Source organism: Tympanuchus pallidicinctus, unplaced genomic scaffold (assembly GCF_026119805.1).
Source record: "Tympanuchus pallidicinctus isolate F22 unplaced genomic scaffold, pur_lepc_1.0 scaffold8, whole genome shotgun sequence".
Lineage (NCBI taxonomy): Eukaryota > Metazoa > Chordata > Aves > Galliformes > Phasianidae > Tympanuchus > Tympanuchus pallidicinctus.
This window is the reverse complement of record NW_026294802.1, coordinates 19272719-19296061: the sequence shown is the minus strand read 5'-3', so window position 1 is coordinate 19296061 and position 23343 is coordinate 19272719. Positions and strand designations below refer to the sequence as shown.

General features: G+C 41.8%; 1 protein-coding gene across 4 annotated transcripts in view; it reads right to left on the bottom strand.

The window, feature by feature from the left end:
• CEP83 (centrosomal protein 83) overlaps nucleotides 1–21269 on the bottom strand; it is a 47767-nt gene extending 26498 nt beyond the window's left edge. The window contains exons 1-16 of one of the 4 annotated variants that reach the window (XM_052667370.1): nucleotides 21155–21269; nucleotides 18231–18360; nucleotides 17073–17247; nucleotides 16627–16777; nucleotides 15779–15871; nucleotides 15361–15492; nucleotides 12313–12564; nucleotides 11260–11391; nucleotides 8252–8366; nucleotides 6669–6813; nucleotides 6409–6558; nucleotides 5696–5771; nucleotides 4530–4687; nucleotides 2481–2610; nucleotides 1705–1808; nucleotides 818–998 (exon numbers count right to left, since the gene is read on the bottom strand). In XM_052667370.1, the coding sequence (XP_052523330.1) occupies nucleotides 818–998; nucleotides 1705–1808; nucleotides 2481–2610; nucleotides 4530–4687; nucleotides 5696–5771; nucleotides 6409–6558; nucleotides 6669–6813; nucleotides 8252–8366; nucleotides 11260–11391; nucleotides 12313–12564; nucleotides 15361–15492; nucleotides 15779–15871; nucleotides 16627–16777; nucleotides 17073–17221 (1968 nt within the window). In that variant the 5' untranslated portion in view covers nucleotides 17222–17247; nucleotides 18231–18360; nucleotides 21155–21269. Of the gene's footprint in view, nucleotides 1–817; nucleotides 999–1704; nucleotides 1809–2480; nucleotides 2611–4529; nucleotides 4688–5695; nucleotides 5772–6408; nucleotides 6559–6668; nucleotides 6814–8251; nucleotides 8367–11259; nucleotides 11392–12312; nucleotides 12565–15360; nucleotides 15493–15778; nucleotides 15872–16626; nucleotides 16778–17072; nucleotides 17248–18230; nucleotides 18578–20829; nucleotides 21027–21154 lie in introns of those variants that run through there. The other 3 variants (XM_052667371.1, XM_052667372.1, XM_052667373.1) reach the window with 3 other exon arrangements.
• Nucleotides 21270–23343: the final 2074 nt, after the last annotated feature.

Below are 23343 nucleotides of genomic sequence, written 5' to 3'. Positions count from 1 at the left end.
TCATGGCAAGCAGCAGTAGCAAGAAATGGGAGCACAGCACTGCTGCTCCGAGATGAAGACACACAGCAGCTGTGGCCTCACCTCAGGGACAGCAATCAGCAGTGCTGGCTGGGCCACCTCAGAGAGATTATCACCCTCAGAAGCACTCTGGGGTACACAGAATGCTTTTAAGCCCACAAGATACAGTGAGTGACAATCCTGTTTTGTAATTATGGAGTCATGACGTGAGAAAAAACACTATGACATTTCATGTCCAGAAGGAGCCATTTAAAGCCTCAAAATAAGCACAGAGGGCAGAGAATGGGGTTAGAACTGCATTTGTTACATTCTGTAACGTGCCCTTTGTCTTTCAAGAACTCCTTCCCATTATCATAGAATCACAGGTTGAAAAGAATGGCCTGGGTTGAAAAGGACCACAATGATCGTCCAGTTTCAACCCCCTGCTCTGTGCAGGATCACCAACCACCAGACCAGGCTGCCCAGAGCCACATCCAGCCTTGAATGCCTCCAGGGATGGGGCATCCACAGCCTCCTTGGGCAACCTGTGCCAGTGTGTCACCAACCTCTGTGTGAAAAACTTCCTCCTAATATCTAACCTAAACCTTCCCTGTCTCAGTTTAAGACCATTCCCCCTTGTGCTATCACTATCCGCCCCTGTAAACAGCCGTTCTCCTTCCTGTTAATATGCCACTACAAGCAAAGAAACATTAAAAAGAGGGAGGAATCCCTTTAGTTAAGATCTTGCACTCCTCCCTTTGTTACCACTGAGGCCCCAAACCCTTCTGTTGCATTAGTGCCACGTGCTGTGGCACAGTACCTGAAGGAGGAGGAAGGACACGTCGGGCCCAGGAGGCGGGACAGATGCTGATGTTACACTGACTGGGTTCAGGGATGGGATGCCAGGATTCAAAATCAAACTGCGGAATTCGTTGTGTCTGCGCTGCAAGTCCTTCAGTCTCCTCTGGAGACGTGTGTGTTCTTCATAGGAAACATTCTGCCTATGAAATAACATTTCTTAATGCTTACGATCCCGACATGACAGCACACCTCTCTGTAGGTACTTTGCTGCTTACTGTCCTTGTGCAAGAACACTACCATTAGCAAACATGAAGACATGATTTGACCACTTGTGTGTATTTCTCTGCCTGAATGGCTAGCAGTGCCAGCACACAGTAACCTACAGCAGGATTAGATTTTACACGGAATAAACTAAGCTGCTAATGGCATTCACAGTGGTGAGCCACAGGTGCACCATTCAATTCATTATTTGAACCAAGCCGTCCGTACTGCACAGTGAAGAGAAAAAGCAGCTGGTCCTTCCAAGAGGGCGTTAGGCCTGTTTCCTTTGTCACTCTGAAGTCAGTTTCTTTCCTGTCTTCCATCTCCACATACTGTGCTTTCAACTCCAGCACTGCTTCACTCACATCTCTTTCTTTTTTTTTTTGTAAAAAGAATTGTTCTTTTGAAGGGATTCGTGCAACCACATCTATACAGTTTCCAGATAGCTTTCCTCTATCTTTCCACCACCAACACAGCCATCAGAAATGGACTCCACTCACAGAATTCCCATGTGAACAACACCATTAGATTGTACTGCAGCTACCACACTAACTAGCACGCATCTTCAAAAGCAATTCACATTTCTGAGTCACATTTGGGCCATGTATCATTTTTTCAAGCAAGGAAAAAGCATTTATTTATTACCTATTTAACACCTGGTTTTCTTTTTCTAGTTCCTCTATCTTGGCTTCCAAAAGTTGCAGTTTCTCTTGCATCCTCCTTTGTTTATTATCATTGAGAGTCTTTCTCTGTCAAAGAGACATTTCAAATAGAGCAAAGTAACACTTTGATAGATCAGTTCCTGTGAAATCAAATCCGTCCCGTACGTGGCTTAATGCTCTGACAGCATCTCCCACCAGTGAGGTCTCATCTCACTGGTGACAGGACGAGGGAAAATGGCCTCAAGTTGCTCCAGGGTAAGTTTAGGTTGGATATCAGGAAAAACTTCTTTACAGAAAGGGTTGTTAAGCACTGGAATGGGCTCCCAGGGAGCTGGTTGAGTCACCATCCCTGGAGGTGTTTAAAACCCATTTGGACGTGGTGCTCAGGATTTAGGGACAGGATTTAGCGGCGAGTTTTTAGTTAGGGTAGGATGGTAAGATCGTGGTTGGACTCGATGACCTTTAAGGTCTTTTCCAACCTGAGTGAGTGATTCTAATAACCAAGCAGTCCACCTCTTAAAAGCACAGAAATACACACAGAAAGAAACCCTCACCAAACCATAGATGGCGTTAAAACAAAGTTGTCAGCTGTAACATTCTTGTGCACATCGCTTCAACACATTTCTCTGCTAAGAACTGGATGTACTTTGTCATTACATACAACAGATTGCAAATCAACTCTTAATATTAAAACAATTCTGGTCTAGAAATCTGAACTTTTCATAAATAGGATCATTTACAAAAGAAGAGCCAACGTACCTTTTTTTGAGCAACTGCAGCTCGACACAGCTTGTTCTTCACCTCGTTGTATTTCTCTTCCTTCTCTGTCACGCGCTGAGTAAGCAGATGCTTCTCCTCCAGCCACTCCATGCGCCTGTATTCTAAAGCCCTTCAAAAGGACAGGTTAAAAAGGTAAGGAGTTACACAGATGAAGCAGTTTTTTGGCTTAATGCCTTAAGGCTCTTAAAATAAACACTTCTTTTCACAGCTCCCGTCTTTATAGATTTGAAACTTCCAACTTAAATGTGACTGTGCTCAAGACTCACCATATTTGAACCCGTGCATCAACGTAACCTTAGAGGTTTTACATCTTTGAAGGAAATGTTGAAAACTAAATCCAGCAACTGTGCAGAGGACATCTCGAAATTCCAATCAAATCATCACACTGGAACACAACATGAAACAACTGTGCCAAGCATCAGCTGTCAGAAGGGCTGATGAGACTTGTTGAGATGATGAGATTTGTTTAGAACTTTGCATGGTTGGAACATATTAAAATTAGGCTGCGATCTCCAGCAGTGGACTGGGAAAGGAGGAAGTTTCTCTGCTGGATTTTTTGTTGCAGCTATCTCAAAGCAGAGAAGAACCAACTGCCTGTTAACTACTTTGTGACAAAAAAAGTCAAACGGTGAGATTCAGTCCAGCAGCTTTTAAGAAATACAGATCGGCATCAATGCATTTAGACTTGGGCTGATGCAGTTTCCCTAATGGGAGTCTTGATGATTCTTCATAAAGCTCTCCTCAAACACCCTTTCCCTTCCCCACAGTGTTAACATCACTCAAATCAGAACCAGGATCCTGGCCTACCTGAAATCCTTCACTGCTCCTTTAGTTGCTCGCAAAAAAATTACTACCACCCCCAGAACCAAAGAGAAACACACTGCTTAACAGCAGAACTTCAGCTGAGACACTGGTTAAAAGTCTCACAACATTTTTATTCAATTTCTCAAGGAAATTCCACTAATGTTGTTCCTGAAATGTTTAACAAGTGCCTCCTCCAGCTCATCTCTCATCTCTGTCAGTTTATCAGGCTCATGGTTTGCCTTTGGCTCTTTTTCTCATTTCACTTTTTCATTTCCAAGCTTAAGCCAGACAAAGCTAAATTCTTTGCCTACTCTTGCTGTCTGCCCAAATAGCATTAGTTTAACTTATCTGAAACTGGTTATCTCAGCCTCTCTTATCTTTTGGTCCTTTTTTTTGCTTCTCTTTAAGCTATATTGCTTTGGTGCTACTTAACTTCTGGAGTTCAAGCTCAAAAGAATTATTGAACTGAGGAAAGAAGTCACATCAGCCACACAGCCAGGAAAAAAAAAAAAAGGGAAACATCCCAAGACTCCTGTGGTAAGAGAAGGACAGCCAGGGAGGACTTGCAGGTAAGGCTGCAAAGCTTCTTAGTTTCTGCAGTAACAGTCTTGGTGCATCTCCCATTATCTATAGGCTTATAAAATTATCTTGGCCTCATATCAGCTAAAAGGATGTGGTAGAAGAAGTAAGAAGTACACACATATGCTGGGTCCCCAAAATCTTATCAAAGCACAGTAGCACAGTCACTTGTTTTACTTTTGTACTTCTACACTCTCTAACATTCAAACACTCTGTGAAATTCTGGATCCATTCTACATGCAAGATATATGTTCAATAGAAATAGAACCTCATTCATAAAATCGATGCATTTCATTAGTCAACAATTAACTGTAACAGGTATGGATGGAATCAAACCCCTACTTCTGAAGTTATCAGGAGCAAAGTTTTTATGTATACAGCATAACAGAAGGTATGGCTTTTTCTTTTTTGTCAGCACAATTGTCCAGTCTTTCCTGCTGACATTTAGTCATAGAATCATTTGAGTCGGGAGGGACCTTTAAAGGTCATCTGTTCCAACTCCCCTGCAGTGAGCAGGGACACCACAGCTACGTCAGGTTAATTTCAGACATTTTCAGCAACTACATCCCATACTGAACAATCCATGTGAAAGCAATACAAGCAGTGTGAAAACAAAAAGTAAAACCAAAAGAGAACAAAATTTACTTCTCTGTTTCCAGTTGGGCTTTTTCTGCCTGACTTCTTGCATTTTGACATTCTTGTCTCAATCTTTCTACTGTTTCCTTCAACTTCTGATTATATTCCAGCAAATCATTTTCTGACCGAGAAAGTGAAGCCACTTGGAGTTGCATGTCTTGAATTTGCTATTAAAAAAAAAAAAGAAATATATACGCAAATATCTACATTAATTTTGAGATACTGCACATGTCAACATTCCTTTATCATAAACCTTTCTTATTTGTTCCCTTTCTCCTTGCTCAACAGCTTATCTAGCAGTTTTACAGTAAACTACTACTAGACAAGAAAGAACTTTCCTATTGCTGTTGAAATACGAAAGGGAAGGAGAGGAAGGAATCCAGTCTGAGTCCCCTGTAACTCAGGGAATCTGACATTAAGCCTTAGAGCTGAACAGAACCAGAGCATCACAGCACACCAATGAGCTGAGCTTTGGAGCTACTCACTCTTCTCTCTCCATTACAGCCCTCAGTGGCTGCACAAACCAGTTCACAAAAGCAAGTAGAGTCTGAAAAGTCCAATCCCTGCAGTCAGCACAGAAAAAGGATGCTTATTCCCCTTTTCCTCGCCTTAATTACACACTCAGATATCCCAATTTCTACAGGAAAAAAGATATTAACTTCAGGTGCACAGCCATATTTGTATCTACCAAGGTACAGTATGGCTGAGCAGGAGTTATAAGAATTAGGTTTCATTTGCATTACTGCCATTAATTCATCTTGCAATAGAAATATATCTTTTTACTCCAGTTTATTCGTTTATGAAACATCTGTTAAGCACTTGAAGAACCTCAGATGAGAGATGCGGTGTAAATGCAGAGCATTACCTAGAAACAGTTTATAGTTTCCATGGAAACTGAATCTCCAGTTAAATAGTGCATAACCATATTCAATATAGCAGCCTATAAACATTCCATTTTGAAATCACTGATACCTACAAAATGCACGAGGCAGAAAGCTGTAATCCATCCAGGAAAGCAGGGCTGATTCCTGAACACTTGATTTACAGAGCTGTTAAATGCATTTCATCCCTCGGAAAAAAAAAATCCTTCAAAATCCAATCTGATCTTCAGACACTGGTCATGGTAACTGCAGGAAAGGCTGTGTTCCTCTATGAAACATTACCAAAACCCTTACCTGTTTTAGATCATCTCTCTCACGTTTCTTTTCCTCGAGCTCCTCTGTCTGAATAGCTTGCTGTTGAATTTTTAATCTGAAATTGTTTAAGATACTCTTATTTTTATCTCATTAAAATATAGACGGTAGCAAAATACAAATCAGGCTGACAATAGAACACGTTGCATACATATTTAGCAGTCTTACCAATTAACTACAAAATGCCTAACAATCCATTTTTATTGATGACTACATACGTTGGTTTGCTTGCTTTTGAAGTAAGAATTTTGCTGGTTTTCTCGTACTGACCTTCATACAAATACTACAGCAAACCAACTTTGCTGGGAGTTATAATAAGGAACTCACAGATATCATATTATTGTCCCAGTTTGCCAGTCGCTGGCACGATGCCATTGTGCAAAGAAAAATGGTTTCTTATAACACTGCCATTTGCAAGTGGCCAACACGGTCCAAATTCCAACACAGATAATGAAACTTCTTCAACATGTTCATTAAAGTGTTCATTTAAGGTTGGGATGAACAACGTTCACTTTTGATAAACAGCACATTTTTTTCTCCTCCCATCTTTTTACACGCTGCACAAGAAGATCCTTTTAGTTTCACATAATCAACATTTACATGTTCATAAATAGTAAACCTGTCTAATGACTTGTGAGAAGAAATTGGGGAAAAAAAAAGAGAGACATTTGCTTTAAGGCTAGGAAAGGCACTACCGCAGGCACTGAAGTTCCCTTTTGCTAGATTCTTCTGCCAGCTGCACCACACGTAGCTTCTCTTCGTACTGATCCTTTTCAGTTTGTCTCCAAGCATCCTGTTCCAACTTTGCCTTCTCCACATGAGCTAATCTGCTCTCCAGTTCTAACCTGAAACATTATTCAATATTTACAGAGATTGTTACTAAAAATGGCATTTAAGAAGTGACTCCAAACACCTCCCAGGACTTTTAGAAACTGAGCACTAAATCAACACATACTTTTCATCCTGTAAGGCTGCAATTTTTCCAAAAACTTCCTCTTTGGCAGCTTGCACTTTACGAACCAACTCTTGATCCTTTTCTACTAAAAGCACTTTATGACGCTCAACAGCTTCCTTAAGAACTTCTTTGTCTGACAGCAATCCTGCATTATGCATGAAAAAAAATACGTTTAAATGTCATTATTGATGTCATCCTGATGAAATTCATTATTAGAATTACTTTATCAATAGCAAAAGGGGAGCTAAAAAATCTGAGTTCACAGGATGGAATGTGAATGAATGAAAAAGTAGAACAAGAAAGACAGAAGAGATCATCATAGAATGGCCAGGGTTGGAAGGGACCTCAAGGATCATGAATCTCCAACCCCCCTGCCACATGCAGGGCCACCAACCTCCCCATTTCATACTAGACCAGGCTGCCCAGGGCCATATCCAGCCTGGCCTTGAACACCTCCAAGGATGGGGCATCCACAACCTCTCTGGGCAGCCTGTTCCAGCACCTCACCACTCACAGTAAAGAACTTCCTCCTGATATTCAACCTAAATCTTCCCTCCTTCAACTTAAAACCATTTCCTCTTGTCCTGCCATTATCTGCCCTTGTAAAGAGTTGACTCCCCTCCTGTTTGTAGGCTGCTTTTAGGTCCTAAAAGGCTGCAGTGAGGTCACCCTGTAGCCTTCTTTTCTCCAGGCTGAACAAGCCCAGCTCCCTCAGCCTGTCTTCATAGGGGAGGTGCTCCAGCCTTCTGATCATCTTTGTGGCCCTCCTCTGGACCCTCTCCAACAGCTCCCTGTCTTTCTTGTCCTGGGGGCTTCAGACCTGGACACAGTACTGCAGATGGGGCCTCATGAGGGCACAGTAGAGAGGGACAATCACCTCCCAGCCCCTGCTGACCCAACACAGCAACAATCAAGATAGAAACCACCATTCCAGAAGAATGTTATAGCAAACCCATGAAGGCAGTCCAGTAAAAGCTGGGTGGTGATTTACATCATCAGCAACTAGTCTTAGAAAGCTGTGGCCTTACAATACAGGAGGCTACTTCACATTGCCAACAAGTTCAGCTGTTACCTGGTTGCTTAGACCATTGCCTGTTTTGTTCACAGAACAAGCTAGAAATTCTATTTTGTTCCACAAAAACACTTAACCCATCTTGGTTTTTTTCCCCTTCAATTCCATGGATACAGAATTGGAAAACAAATAAAACTCTGAAGTCTTCTGGTACATTAAGGTTTCAAACAAATTGCAAATAGCTGTACAGTTTGGCAGTAAATAAAAAGGTAAAACCCTAGGAAGCACATGATTTGAAACAGATTATGCTCAACTTGTATCACAAACCAATTAATTTACATGAGTGCAGGTTGCCCTGTAACAGTCCTTCATAACCTAGGAGATCAAGTGGTAGGGTGCAGTTATTTCAGACACCGAAATGAGTTTTCTGATCTGTATCACTTAGACTAGAAGCAGAAGGTGAAGATTGCTGGGGAACATTTGGAGGAAAAATAATTGAAGAGCTCTAAGTGGAAGTTATCAAAGAAACCACTAGAAATTAATTTCACTAGAAATTTATTGTGTATTTTACCATCCATTTCACTTTGAATCTTGTTTCTCTCTCTTTCTACTTCATTCTTAGTTCTTGCTGCCTCCAGTTTGACATTTGTCACTTCTAATTTGTGTGACTGTTTAAGTTCTTCTACCTATGAATTAGAAAAATAACAAATCCACTGAAAATAAATACATAGTATTCACAGCTTTACTGTTTTTCAGGCAATACTTTGCTAACAAGAAAATTCTGTCAAATAATGACCATTAGGCTTATTTTAAATATATCTTCATGAATATCTTTTTTTTTTTTTATCCACAGCTTTCCTGAAAGTCATACCACAATATCCAGATTTGTAGATAATAGTTAATGGTGACTTTATGGGTATTGTAACACTCAATCTACTGACATGTTTTATTACTTCAAGTCAGACATTGAAAATTCATGAATGTGTTGTCATTCATCTTGAAACACAAAGTTTCAGTGTTCCCTAATGAAGACAAAGTGCCCAAATACCCCATGGGTTCCAGGAACCAAGCTGTCTGACAACAGACATGGATTTCATCTTTAAGCAGACAGTTACTACAAGCTATAGTGTAGGAAATACTCTAAGATTTAGCAAAAACATGCAGGATTACCTGTAAAAACTCAGCAAATATCATGCATTTTGCAAGCAAGCTTCCAAACAGTCGAGCAGTTCTGAAAAGATTGCTTATTTGAACTGTTGTGGTGGGACACTGATCCAATACTGCATACGACCCCAGTGCCTCACTAAGCATTAGCATGTCAGCTTGCACATACCTCACTTCTAACTAAAAATCCTTCAGAGTAGAGCTAAAATTAAGCTCAGTGTAACCTCCCCAGAGTAAAACAAAACAGTGATATGCAAAACCAGGGTACCCAATGCTTCCCCGAAGTCATTTCAATGTGAATATCACTTATCCCTTTCATCACCCTTGACCTCCTGCAGTGCTACTCTACTATCAAAATCCAGGCCTTCATAGATGTCAAATGCATTTTAATTCAAATGCTTCTCTGCAGCTGTGACGTGCACATCAAACAGCCTCTTAAAAGCAGGAGTCTTAAGAATATCAAATCAAAGACAATTACTGCTTGCACAGAAACTTTTTTATAGTTTAGGCATTTGTACACAGTAATTACATGGTCAATGAGAATTAAATACCTAGAGGAAAGCACTCATATCAAAAATCCATTCACAGTGACAAATGTAATTACAACCTGCTAGCACAAGCAAGTGGCAAAAGGTTAAGAATGACACAGTCGCTTATTAAGTAACGATGTCAGTGGGTTTGGTTGCTTCAATATGAAGCTGAGAATATTTTAGGGTAATTTGCAAGGTAAGGTGGCTTTTCTAAGGCATGAGATTCAGAAGTCCACCTTTGTTCAGGAATAAGTTTGAGTGAGTGTAGAAGTGCTTGGGTGTCAGCATATGACGTGATTTTTTGCCTTCATCTCTTCAGCTGAACACCTTCATTTTCTCCAACTTCTGAAGGCTATTGGTTAAAAAATGTTTCATATAAGTTTCTTCCTCCAATTCATCCTTCCTGTTGGACAAGTACGACACGTTGTATAAAGAGGTTTAAAACTGTGATATATCCTATTCGTATGGTAAGAGCTTCTTTCGGATTAAGGACCAAAACTCAACACTTCACAGTCATAAATGTGCATTGTAAAGTTTGTCTTGGATGAAATCTGAGATTGCTAAAGAGCAATTATGGAAGAAATTGAAGATTTTTTTTCCTGTGTTGTGTCCCTTTTTGAGGCATATGCCCATATGAACCGCCATGCCCATACAAAGAACGTGTCAGCGTTGCTTTGGAGAGGATAGTTAGAAACACTGGATAGCTTTAGGTCAACAGAGCGCTTAAGATAATTCAACTAGAAGCACAAGACCAAAATTCCTGGCTTTACAGTTAGCTCAGAGATAACTCCTTTTCAAATGAGCAAGAAAACAGGATGGAGATCGTTAACAATAACTGACAAATGTGCTAAAAACTATCAGCCAGTGTTTTCTCCAGCAAGGGAAGAACAAGGAACAACAATATTTATTAACTAGGTACTTATTTCCTTAGGACAAGTGTGAGGACTCAGATTTACAAGTAACAATTCCCAATATTTGAGGTTAAAAAAAATAAATTCCTAGTGCTTCAGTTTTGCTTCCTTATCCAAATATCAGCATAGAGAATTGCATAAAGATCTGTCTGTAAGTCAAGTGCTTGAGGAGGAGCTGCAGCCAGATGAACCTGGTGTCCATGCTGATCTAATTATTGGGAAACACTGAATAGTGGCACCGAGTTTCTCAATAAACACTTGCAGATTTTCCTTATCCTGGAAGCTGTTTGTTGGTGGGGTTTTTTTTTCCCCAGCTAAGGATCTTTCTAAAAAATTCTCAAAATCCCTAAGATACGGCGCCAACCCAGCATGTAAGACACTCAAACACGTCGTTAGACAACGAACTACTTAAACTGATGGAATGCAATGCTGTACAGAAGCATTTCTGTACAAGCTATGCTGGCGTGAGTCCAAGAGCGATGCTATAGTAACACTACTGTCTTGTTTCACATGCAACCTAAATCTCAGCAGGTGATTCCAATGCAGATAACTCAAGAAAGAAAGAAAAAAAAAAAAAAACCAACAAAATGATGTCATGTTCCATGGCACTTCACAGAGTTTATGAGAAAAGAAAGCTTTTTGCCATTAGGATAAGCTGGCTATCCTCATGAGTACTAAAAACATGAAGATGCCTCTTTGTGCACGGTTAGATCTAGACAAAAAGATCTCTAAAATGAAAAAAACAAAAAAAGTGCATAACATCAATTTTGGAGATATTGAGATACTTCTAGGGATGAAGTTTTTCCTGTCAAGTCACACACTCTTAACTACATCTTCTATCTGATACTGGGAAGAAAACCCAAGCCTACTCTAAGTCACAGAAGAAAATGTGGCCTTATTCTTAACGTAAAATATAAACAGAAAAACTTATACATCATATGAACAACTGTTTCAGACATCATAAAAGCACTTACTTTAGCAGCCAAGGAATTGACTTCTTGTTCAGATTTATGGAGTTTGCTAGTTAAAAGAAAGTTCTGCTCACGACACATCTGCAGTTCTTCCTCAATCCGACTAATGTGTTGTTCAGCTGACTTCTTTTCTGCCTTGAATAAAAGAGGCATCTGTGAGATTTTTGGAGCAGGGCTGTCTCTTGCTATTCACCTGTATGGTTCAAGTGATCTCCAAATATTACTGACCTTTCATACAACAACTATCCGCAAAAATACATCATCGTTGGTTAACAATATGTTCCCACACAGGAAGGGTCTCACATTTTACTCAGAAACAACAACTATCTTGATTAACACTGCCTGCACAGAATCACACACTTCAAAAGGCAGAGATAATCTGACTCAGTTAGAAGGCAGCACCTATTGCTACCAGCTCTAAATACAGCTCAGCTCTAAATACTGGAATCACCAGTATGAGTATTATAGCCTCAAGACATGGGATTGATTGAAGTATCAAAAAAGCAATTAAACCCAAGTTTTCACCTTATTTTTTCTAATTGCGTATTTCCAGCAGGATTTTTTTTTTTAAATAAGTTTTCTAAATTAAGAATATTATGATCCTCTTTAAAATGGGATCAGAGCACTCAGCAGAGATCCACAGCACTTTGTAACAAAGTTATGTAACAGTTAAAAAAGTGAAAAGGAAAGTAAACCATATATCCACATCTTGCAGCTACGTGAGAAGCCTACATGCAAAGACTCACTGGCTAGGCAGATAGCAAGAACTGAAGACAAGGAATGAAGAGGAACACTAAAACAGGCCAGAAATAAAAGCAGTTCTTAAAAGAGTGAACAAAAGCCAATAACCATACAGTCATGGTAATGCATTGAAGAGCAAAGATATAAAGATAGAAAGGACAAAAAAAAAAAAGTTATTCAAAAGAATGACAATGTACCCGTAGCAGATTAACACATGGATGTCAGTTTCTAACTGCAACTCAGTGACAACTGCTCGACTGTGAATGTGGCATCACTCACAAGGACACAAGACAACAAATAAAAGAGGAGTCTTACCTCTAGAGACCTTGCCAGACTCTGCAGCTCAGCTAACTGCCGTACTTGCACCCTTTGGACACTTTCTGCTTGTACACCACAGTTGTCTCTTTCTGCTCTTAGTTCAGCTACTTCTGCTTCTAAGCCTTTTAATTTCTGACACAGTTGTGCTTTTTCTCTGGAGAGGACCTCCACACGTTTACTGTCCCTCGTGGGATCAACGCTAACCAGCTGATTATGGAGCTCTTCTTTATCTTTCTCCAGCCTCGCAATCTAATGGTTGTCAATTGGAAAAATATAAGCCTTCACACTGATAAGGTGTCACACAGCAATAAGTACAGTGGTTGACAGTTCAGGAAAGTCCAACAGCGTGCATTTAAGTTATTATGAAATTACATTAACATTTAAGTTAGAACAATTCACAGACACAGCAGTCAATGCCTCCTTGTGATTCAGTTTTCACCAATAAGGCTCATGCTCAGATGTTCCTAAACTGCCTAGCAATAGGTGGAAGTAAATCAGCAGCTACAGGAGAGGAGGAAGTTGGGGATCACATAAAGCACTGCATACAGGAGTCCTTGGAATGAATCTTTGAGAAACAGTGGCAATCAGAAAAGGTTCCCGAAGACTGGAAAGAGGCAGATGGCAAAGCCATGATTAGGGGGGCAAACCAGTCAAGGAGGAAGATCCAGGTAACTGCAGGATGGTCAGCCTCACCTCTGTCTCTGGGAAGGTTACAAAGCAAACCTTCTCAGAAGTTTATCCACGCATCTGGAAATGACAAGATGATGGAATGCAGAGCTTATCAAAGGCAAAACATGCTCGACTTACTTCCTTCTAGCAAGAGATGCCTGGCACTGCAGACTAAGAAAGCACACTAGGTCTCACCAAATTGGTGAGATACAGGCAGAACAACTGTATATGAAGAAGTAGGTGGAAAAGCTACTGCTGCACAGAAAGGAATCTGGGTATTCTGGCCAACAGCTAGAGTACGAGTTGGCAGACAAGTGTAGTATTTAGTCAGAGTGGCCTTGCAGCAAAGATAACCAACTGCAACTGGTGATCTGGCAAAAAGACAGCCAGCAGATCCAGGGAAACGATTCTCTTCCTCCTTCCAGCTCTTGTGGGACCACAGCTGGCATACTGTGCCTGGTGCTTGAATATTGACACACTGAATAAATCCAGTGGTAGGACACCGAGAATGCTGGGAGCATGACATGAAGACAGGCTGAGAGAACTGGGCCTGTTCAGCTTGGATAAGAAAGGCTCTGGAATAACTACTGTTTGCTACAATGATCGTCCAAGAAGAGATAGAGCAGATGGATCGAGAGCCTTCTCAGAGGTGCGTGGTGATAGGAAGAGAGGCAACAGATACAAGATGGAATATGAAAAATTTCAAGTAGATGATAGGAAGAAATGTTCACCATGAAGGTGGTTGGATATTGGAATTCTTTGCCCAGAAAGGCTGTGAGTCTCCATCCTCACAGATGTTCTAGACTCAACTGAGCCTGGTGCTGAGCAACCCAATCTCATTAAACCTTATTATTTAAGCAGGGGGTTAGGCTAAACTAGAAGGAGGTCTCTTCCAACCTACCATATGATTGTATATTTCTGTAACCACAGTATAGCTCAAGCACACAGTAACTGAAGACAGTCAAGGTGACTTGGCCAGTCAGAAAGCAAAGCAAGCTTCCAAGGCAGTACAAATAGATACAAACTCATCTTGAGACTGTAACAAACGTATACACATAGATTCCAAAATAAGCTACATGGACTAAATGTATTGTGAAGACAGGGGCAAAAGAGTCAGAAAGTAAGCTGACAGAGCTTTCTCCATATTTGAAGGCACAATATTCCAAACCCTGCTTGGCAGCAGCACTTTTAGAAGTTCCATCAGTGATTTCTACAGAGCAAAGCCAAAATCTGCAGCAGCTGCCATCTAAATCCCTTTCATGAGAAAATTCAAGTCTTACTGCATGACATGCCTGAGGAAGCACTAAGGAATTAGGATGTTTTTGTAGCCCCCTTGCAATAAATAATGTGGGAGGTTAAAAACGTTCAAAATATGAGAAAAAAACTAGACTACACTTTGCCCTGGGCTCAAGGTAATTCCATTCTCTTTAGGAGCGCTAATTAGTTGCAGCATTAGCACAAACTCAACAAGCCCATAAGACAGGCAGGCTGTAAAGCAGCATGTGCAGTTAGCTCTGGGAAGGACAAATGTTCTGTTTTTAAAGCTTTTCATTTCTGAATTTGGACTGATTTTGAAAGCAATGATTGCCTTTGATTTATGCCTCATGTTTGGACTAATGCGTCCAAATCTGGCATCTCCTGATACGCTCCCAGACAAATACTTAAATGAATATGCTAATGACATGTACAACACTCATTTACACTGCTGCATGTATTTAAGAGATGAATAAGATGCCAATTTATTTAGCTGCACTTTTGAAAGTCCAGTTCTGATACAAACAAACTGTGGATTGCTTATTCAGGAGTTGGCACAACTGAAATCAAGTTACCAAAGCTTTGAGTATCCTGTCAGTATCATTCTTACTGTCATAATCCAGCCTAGTTTCAAGACACGTGCCCTTGCCTGGTAGCAACAATATCTTCTGAACTTTTTTCATTAGTTACCACATTTACCACATAATTTTATTTATTTATTTTTTTTTTTTTACCAGTTGCTCACATAACTTATTAATTTCAGGTTAGCATAACATCTCATCTCCTATCAGGAACGTGATTTCCAAAAAGCATGTAAGCAGAGCTACTAGTTGACATTCATCAGAAGGCAAGACTACTGTTGTGGTAGCACATACGATACTGCAACACATGGCTGAATAAGCCTACAGAGACAGCCTGAGGCTAAGCCATGAAAGTGTTTTGAGAATTATGAGAGCAGAAACAAATACTACGTTATGAAATTATGTCAATCTGACAACCCACCAAAGCACCAACACTCACAGCATTCACAGCATTCACAGAATCACAGAATCACAGAATCACCCGGGTTGGAATTCACACAGCTTTATCAGATACAGTTTAAGCTAAAGTAATATCATGTACCTCTGCCTCATATTTTATTTTCTCCTCCTCTAAAACATGTTCATGTTCTTCTTTTTGATGCTCAAATTCCGACTTCAGGAAAGTATGCTCATACCGAAGTTTGTTATATTCTGTTCTGTATTTTTCCATTTCCTAAATCAGACAAATGAAACATTCGGTATGAAGTTGGCAGTTTTACCTCCAGCTTCAAATGTCCATGCAACGCTTCAGTCGTTTCATAAGGGCTTTTGTGTAGGAACGGATCCCTCCTTATCCTAGGGCTTCAGCCTTCACCACTTGGGGCAGCAGTACTGAACAATACCAGGCAAAGCAAAGTTGCACACACTGACTGCCCTTCAGTTTCCTAAGGTTTTTAGGAGCAGTTACAAATTGGTAGCCTCCACTCTAAAAGAAACAAGATTAAATACTTGCTACTTACATTTTCTAGTTTCCGATAACGTTCTGTCATTGGAGATTCCAATTCCTGTTGTATTTGTGCTCTTAGCAGCTCTAATTTTTGGGGAGTTAGCACCTTCAGACAGAAAGGTATTCATATTCGTTTACGTACATCGTGACAGCCCAAATATCCATAAATAAAGCATTTTAAGGAAGGCTCCAGTATTTTAAGTTAAGTTCTAAAGTCTTCTAAGTTCTGCTTAATTTTCTATGTTTTTCTAAGGAATTTTTCAAACAGTAGTTACAGAAGCAAAGAAATATAATATTAATGAACTAAAAATATTCTGGGTAGATAACAGATTTTAAATGTCAGCATTCACTAGAAGAAGCAGTACAAATGTCAGTCAGTGTCTGGGGATCCTCTGTTGGATGCTGTATTTGTTTCCTAGGAACTGCCTCACATTAGTTTAAGGAAACAAGTAACTATAGAAAATGTCATGCAACTGGACTTAAATGTTTTTGGTGTTGTTTGTTTGCTTTCATGATGAGGAAAGTTGCCATCAAGAAGAGAAACAAGTATCTACTCTGGTAATCACCTGGGCAGATGATTGTCCTCATATCAGGACACACAAGGACAGAGACTGTGGCTCAGACTGAGGGTCTCACTATTAATGTAGTACATGATAAAAGAATTTGGAAGATTTTGTTAAAAAACAAAACAATAACCTCATGCCACAGTCACTCTAAGGAAGAAATATATTGAGATTGACTATGTTTCAAGATACCTGCAATAGATCCAAGCCAAGTATATGCATGTTACAAACAGAACTAAAACATGGTCCTGTTACAGGATTCAAGTCCATATTAAGCTCTGCCAGTAAATTATCTCACCTGCATCTTCAGTTTTTCCAACTCTTGTGTTTTACCCAGCAACTCCTCTCTGTATTCTGCAAGAAGCAGCTGGAATTTGTCATGTACAGCCTGCTTTTCAACCAGCAATCGCTTCAGTTCATCTTGGGATTTTGTATACTCTTCCTGTAATCTGTGAGAGAAAACAAATTTCTTTCACAGCTACCCTCCAAATTAAAGCTCATCTTCAGAAACAAAAATTAAAATATCAAGACTGAATTAAGCTTTTAATATCCTTTTCCTGTAATATATTGAAAACTTATTTCACACCTATAATGTCTTAAGGAATTTTGAATTTTCTGCAGTAACCAATACTCAAAAGTGTCCTTAAATAGAGAAATAGCCAACACACACAAAACCCCATCCACCCAGCACCGAGCTCCATCTTTTAACATTTCAAATGAAGAAACCTACTTAAATTCATGTACCTTAAATGTTCTGCCTTTATAGTTTGATAATTTGCTTTATGGTGTTCACAGCGCATTTTTTCATCAATCAGAAGTTTTTGCAACTCTTGGGAATTGGCCACATCACCATTTCCAACCACGGGAGGAAGGAGGCTGCCCAAAGTATCCATTTTGTGATGCCCGTTCACGATGGCTACTGAGAGGACAAAGTAAAAAATTAACTTATAACAGAGGTACACCAACATCCACTTTCTTGGCTGCCATCCCAGAAGGCAGGGTGACCTGGCAGAAATAGAAGCAGATGCAATTAGCAATCAAGGACACTCTGCTCAAAGGCTTCACATGCCATTTTTGCTTTCAATACAGAAGAATCCTGGCTCTGCTGTAACTCATATCAGAAACCTCCTGCTGAAAAGGCAGCACTTCCCTGCTCGTACTCTCTCAGGGACAAATAATTAAGTTAGGAGGAGATTATTTGAGTCAGTACAAAACAAGCACAAGCATCTTGCCAGTGCCAGACCATATGATTTTTTTTATTTATTCTGTATGCTGAGAATCCAAGCATGGAGTTCATTTTGTCCTGCTAACTTTGGTTCAAGGAGAGGACGCAGACATCAGACACAAACAGCTTTTGCTTATCATAGTCACAGTCTTTCTCACTACCTAACTACCTCATGCTGCTCAGCACACCAGCACATCAGCTGGAAGAACAGGGACGACCCCCACTGCTGAGGTCCAACCAAGTCCTTTCTGGAAAAGAGGGATGACTTCATGGCCGTCCACCTTCCTGACTACCCAAAGTTCAGCTCCAACACGTATCACCAACACGTGTCACTTCCTCGTTTTTCAATTCATGTGGTGGGTTTTTGTGAACTTTCCAGCGAGAGTTTTGCTAAATATGACAATCTCAGGGGGATGTGAGAAAGCTGCAAATCACCAGATGCTGAGAAATGAGGAAGTATTATAATACACCTCCCCAGTTCTTTTTGATATTGAGCAAGATATTGCCTTAGCCTGATCACTGCTGCAGCTTCTAGAGGATTTGGGGAGGGAGGTAAATTTTAGGAAGTTACAAGATTTAAAACAACTGCTCTGATATTTCAGCTTTCAGCATAAGTGACTGGTGCCTACGTGGCAGTGTGAACAAAACAACTTCTCCAGCATCAGCAAGTTCCTCACCTTTTTCACATTTGGAGCTGGACACATCACGTTCTCCTGCATTCTAGTCCCCAGATCTTCCACAGGCCTACCTTAAATGCTCAGCATTTCATTCTAGAAAGCCCCAAACTACAAACTAGATGAAAATTATCTGCCAGATAGGAAAAGAAACATGCATTAGTGCTTAATTTCTTCCTCTGTCATTATATGGGAAAAGGTGACAGCAAAGTCTACCGGTGTTCCAGTACCAGCACATGATGACAACAGCAACTGCTTTCATTCTGCTCTGCCCAAATCTGCTGAGGATAAGGAGGAGGAAATTGGAATAAAGAGTGTTCTCCTCAGTGGCTGCCCTATGCCCAGTATGCATAGCATACACTGCACGTTTGTACACGAACAGAATAAATTCTGAAGAACCTTCTAATCAAACTAGGATCTGTTTTTCATCCCTGGCTTTTGTTGGTTGTTGAGAAACAAAGCACAGTAGCCATTTTCAGACTCTATATTGTGGCATTTGCTATTGTTCAAGCAGCAGCCACGTGGGAAAATCTGCTCAGAAACCCTAAGGACAATAAGCTACGCGAGAGGACAAAGAGAACTCCAGGCAGCATGCTCCTCACAATTTCTAAGCATATCAACAAGGTTAATCGTGACCACCATAAAAAAAGCAAACAACAATACTTCTCTTCATCTCAGATCTCTGGTTCCATAAGCTGCAGTACCAAATGTAAATGTGCAACTGTACACCAACCTGTAGAACTATGTGCACAGGGCTTGGGCCTGGACCCTATGGCTCACATGAAGAAGAAGTGCTTCTGGAGTTGTATAACAGATACACATTCAACATCACCACAAAACCATGAAGTTTTCTGACTAAAAGAAAGAGAGAAATGGGAACGCGGGCTTTTGCTCTTTCAGTTCCAAGCCTTCACACGCACTCTCACAGCTTTCACTACTATCAGAAACTCCAAAGATTAGAAAGCAACACACATGCAGTTATGCATTCATCTGCCTAAAGGCTGCAAGTAGAACAAAAGAGGAAAGAAGAAAAGGGAAAAAAACACAGCGCACAAAACCATTTCATACCCTCAAAAAACCCAAACTGGATGTTCTAAAGGCAACAAAGCTATTTTGGCTTGCAGGGACATCTAGTGGCAAACTTCGCGACTTGCAATCCGCAGCGATAGATTTCCCGAAGTCCCTTTCCCTGAAACCACTGACAGCAATTTGCAACATGTAAACATCTCGCTTTCTTACTTTTTTTTTTCTTTCAAAAGAAAGTAGAATCATAGAATCACTCAGGTTGGAAAAGACCTTAAAGATCATCGAGTCCAACCAAACTTAACCATACTATCCTAAGAAACCTCCACTAAATCACATCCCTGAGCACCACATCCAAACGGGTTTTAAACACCTCCAGGGATGGTGACTCAACCACCTCCCTGGGAAGCCCGTTCCAGCGCTTAACAACCCTTTCTGTAAAGTTTTCCCTGATCTCCAACCTAAACTTACCCTGGTGCAACTTGAGGTCAACCAGGAATTACTGATAGGGCTGCTAATGCTCAACTACTGACAAGAATCTCTTCTGTGCCAGTGGCACCATCTCAGCTATGTCGGCTGACGCTTAGACATAAACGCCTTCAAATTTGCCCAAGACCACCCATGCTATTTTTGAAAAACACTTTCCAAGAATGCTAGTTAAAATTCCTGCCTCCCATGAAGACCTGTTTGAAAAGCAGAGAACCATAAAATACACTTTAAAGAAACTAAAACCCCAATGTATATAACATTATTTGTACATCCGTCAAATTTTACCCTGCTATAGAACTGTAAGCTTTTGTCAGCTGCCCAAATCCACACTAGAAAATCTTAACATCATATTGTGCAGGTACATACAGAAAAGTATTGGTGCAAAGTCCTAAAGCTTCAGTTATATTTTTGGTGGAAAATGAAGCTAAGTGAAGGAAATGAGCTACGTTTCCTAGAACCATCTTTGTTCTGCCTTTCTTCTCCAGTTATTATCTTCATACAGAAAGAAGGTCTTCATACTTAATGACCTACTTCACCTCTCTACCCTTTAAATCCACACATCACGAAAGGACATCTTCCATAAGATCTTTTGAGCTATATTACTTTAATCGCTGCATCATTTTCTTTTTCCAGGTGTGTGTAGGGAAGTTCATTTTGTTCTGCATTACCCTCCTGCTTTCTCCAGCCTCATTCCCAGACCTGACATCCATCAGACCCTTCGATTTAACTCGAGAAGCCAATAAGCTCTGACAAGCAGAAAACAGCCGTTTTGTTTGGTGAGGTCAACGAGTCACGTTAGCTCAAGGCACAACCCAGCCAGCTGGGGAATCGGGGCGAGCAGGCAGCTGGTACTGGCTGGCATGAAGGAACAGAGAGCCAAATAAGGAGGCAGAAGGAGGGACAAGACTTTCTCTTTTCAGACACAGAGAGCAGCTGCATCGCTAGTTTGGATGCTCGTGCTATCACAGCCTTGGTTTCCAGATAAAGTTAGGTTACATTAGCCCTACCTGACATCCTCTGCAGCACAGCAGGGATCAGACTTCCCACCAACACCACAGGGGACGAAAATTAACACAAAGCTGTGCATTACTTGAGAAACACGGAAGTCTGGCACTCTTCTGCCCCTGAACTTCGGAGCCTAGGCAAGTTGCAGCCCCGCCAGCCCCACACAGGACACGAGACCGAGACAACCTCTCTGAGACGCGTCGTCCGCTTCTCCCCGCTTTACAGACCCCTGCACGGGAACGACGCTCCCGGACAAACAGAGCAAGGCCTGGGAGGGCTGAGTGCACGCCGCACAGCGGAACGCCAAGCAGAAAACCCCCTCCAGCCCCTCAACAAACCCCCCACACCCGACCCGCCCGGCCGCCGCCACCAGGAATTTAAAAATGGCGCCGCGCCCCGCCTCGCCTCACCTTGCCGCCCGCTCGCGCCGCCGCCCGCCGCGGCCCCGCAGGGTATCCTGGGAGCTCCGGGACGGGCCGCGGCGAGGAGGCGGGGCGGCGTTGCCGGGGTAACGGGCTCACGCTGCCTCCCTGCTCCCGTTTGCGCCTGCGCCGTCGGCCCTGGCACCGCCTACACGCGGTGGAGGTGGCCGCGGGCGGGAGCGGCCCCGTGGCGCCTCTACGGCCCTCCCTCCGGCGGGACGGGCGGCAGCGCTGAGGCGGGCTGGGCTGGCGGGTTGGCAGCGGGTTGCCGGTACCGCGGCACTGCTGCCCGCTTCTGTGCTGCGAGGCGAATGAATGCCGTACGTCATTTAGCCGTGTCTAAAGGGGGTTACAGCCAGAAGATGCCCGACAACGACAGCTGTTTTCTAGGCAACCAGCTGATATCAACACTGGGAAAGCTTGAGTCAAAGTAGAGATCTCCTCTAGGCGTTTGCCTGGCGGTACTGCTGGCAGCATGCGAATGGCATCGTCATCTCCTGCAACAGCAGAGATAGCTGTAACTGAGCAGCTCATGGTAGTCCAACAACCGATGTGTTGGACAACTGAGTTGTACTTGGTTTGGTGTAAGCTGCCTGAAAAAATGCCACCTTTGGCCTTGCAAAACCGGAAGATGAAATAAATCACTTTTAAATGCCATAGTGCTGTGATAAGAGTCTGTCCTTAAACAGAGCACTTTTTACCGTGAAGCTCGTTAGGACCTGGATATAATTTTTAGCACACAGTAGCACAGAGTATATGCTAGCACATAAGACCACACTAAATAGAAACTGTGAGGCAACTTATGAAACCATTACTCAGTCAGATGTGTTGTACAGGACTGCTGACCACTCACTAGTGTTCTCTCTAGTGTTCTATCAGCATGTACATAGGCTGTATCTCACTTATACAGCGCTGATTGGCTGCTTCCTTCCCTTCTACAGCTGTGACAGAAAGGGATGTTTTCCAGATTAGTGCCAAATTACTAAAAGTGTACTCATCAGAGAAAAACTGCAGGTGGAATTTATTGGTCTATGGGAGATTTCACATCTGAGCATACTGTACTTGTATGTTACAGGCTTCAGATCTGATTGCACTTCCATTCCCATTCAATTGGCTCGGTTCTAGCCACACTAACTGAAAGACACTTTTTCCTAATTTACATACATGTAGTAGATGGATGGGACTTCATGCGAATGATCATGCAAGCGCTCATGACTGCTTCAAATATAAACTCCTCCTTTATCAAGCACCGTCTCCAGGCAAACATGATGATATAGTGCTTGCCCAGCCCTGGTGGAGGTGAACCCACCTCCACAGAATCATACAATCGCAAGGTTGGAAACGACCTGCAAGATCATGTAGTCCAACCACCCTCCCATTCCTATTAGTACCACAAGCTACTAAACCATATCTCGTAGCTCCTTATCCAGGTGCCTCTTGAACACTGCCAGGGACGGCGACTCCACCACCTCCATTGGTAGGTCAACCTCCAAGGGCTCAGCGTCACCATCAGGTGGATCAACATCCATTGGCTCTGGTTTGCTGCTGCTCCCCTGAAGCAGAAACTTCTTCGGTGGAGGAGGATCCATCCTCCTCTACAACAGCCTGGCACTGGGTGGGAAGGGACTTTAAATTGTTCCTTGTGTCAGATAATTGCACAAGTTGGTTAGAGACTGGTGTTCTGTTGTCAGTTGCTGCTCTGACAGTGGTTTATTGATAGTGGTTGTATTTGTCAGGAAGTGGCTTGTGACCGAGCCATGGCAGTGTGACCCTAAGAATGTCCCATGAGAACCAAAACATGGCTGTGTTGGGCAAGGGGAGGCTATGGCCTGAGAGTTGCCCTAGTTGGCACTAACGGAATTCCACAGAGCTCTATTTTTGAACCAGTTCTCTTTAATGTTTTCATCAATTACTCCAATAACGATCTGAAAGTTATATTAACTAAATTTGTAGATGATGCTAAACTAGGAGGAGTATTGACTCCCTTGAGGGCAGAGAGGCTTTGCACCAAGATCTTGACAAATTGGAGGGTGGCCCCTATCTACATGAAGAAGAGTAAGTGGTGAATTTTGCACTTATGATGGGGCAGCCCTGGCTCTGGGGTGCACTGGGTGCAGGTTTGGGCACCACGGTATCAGAAGGACATAAAAGTATTAGAGAATATCGAAAGAAGGGCT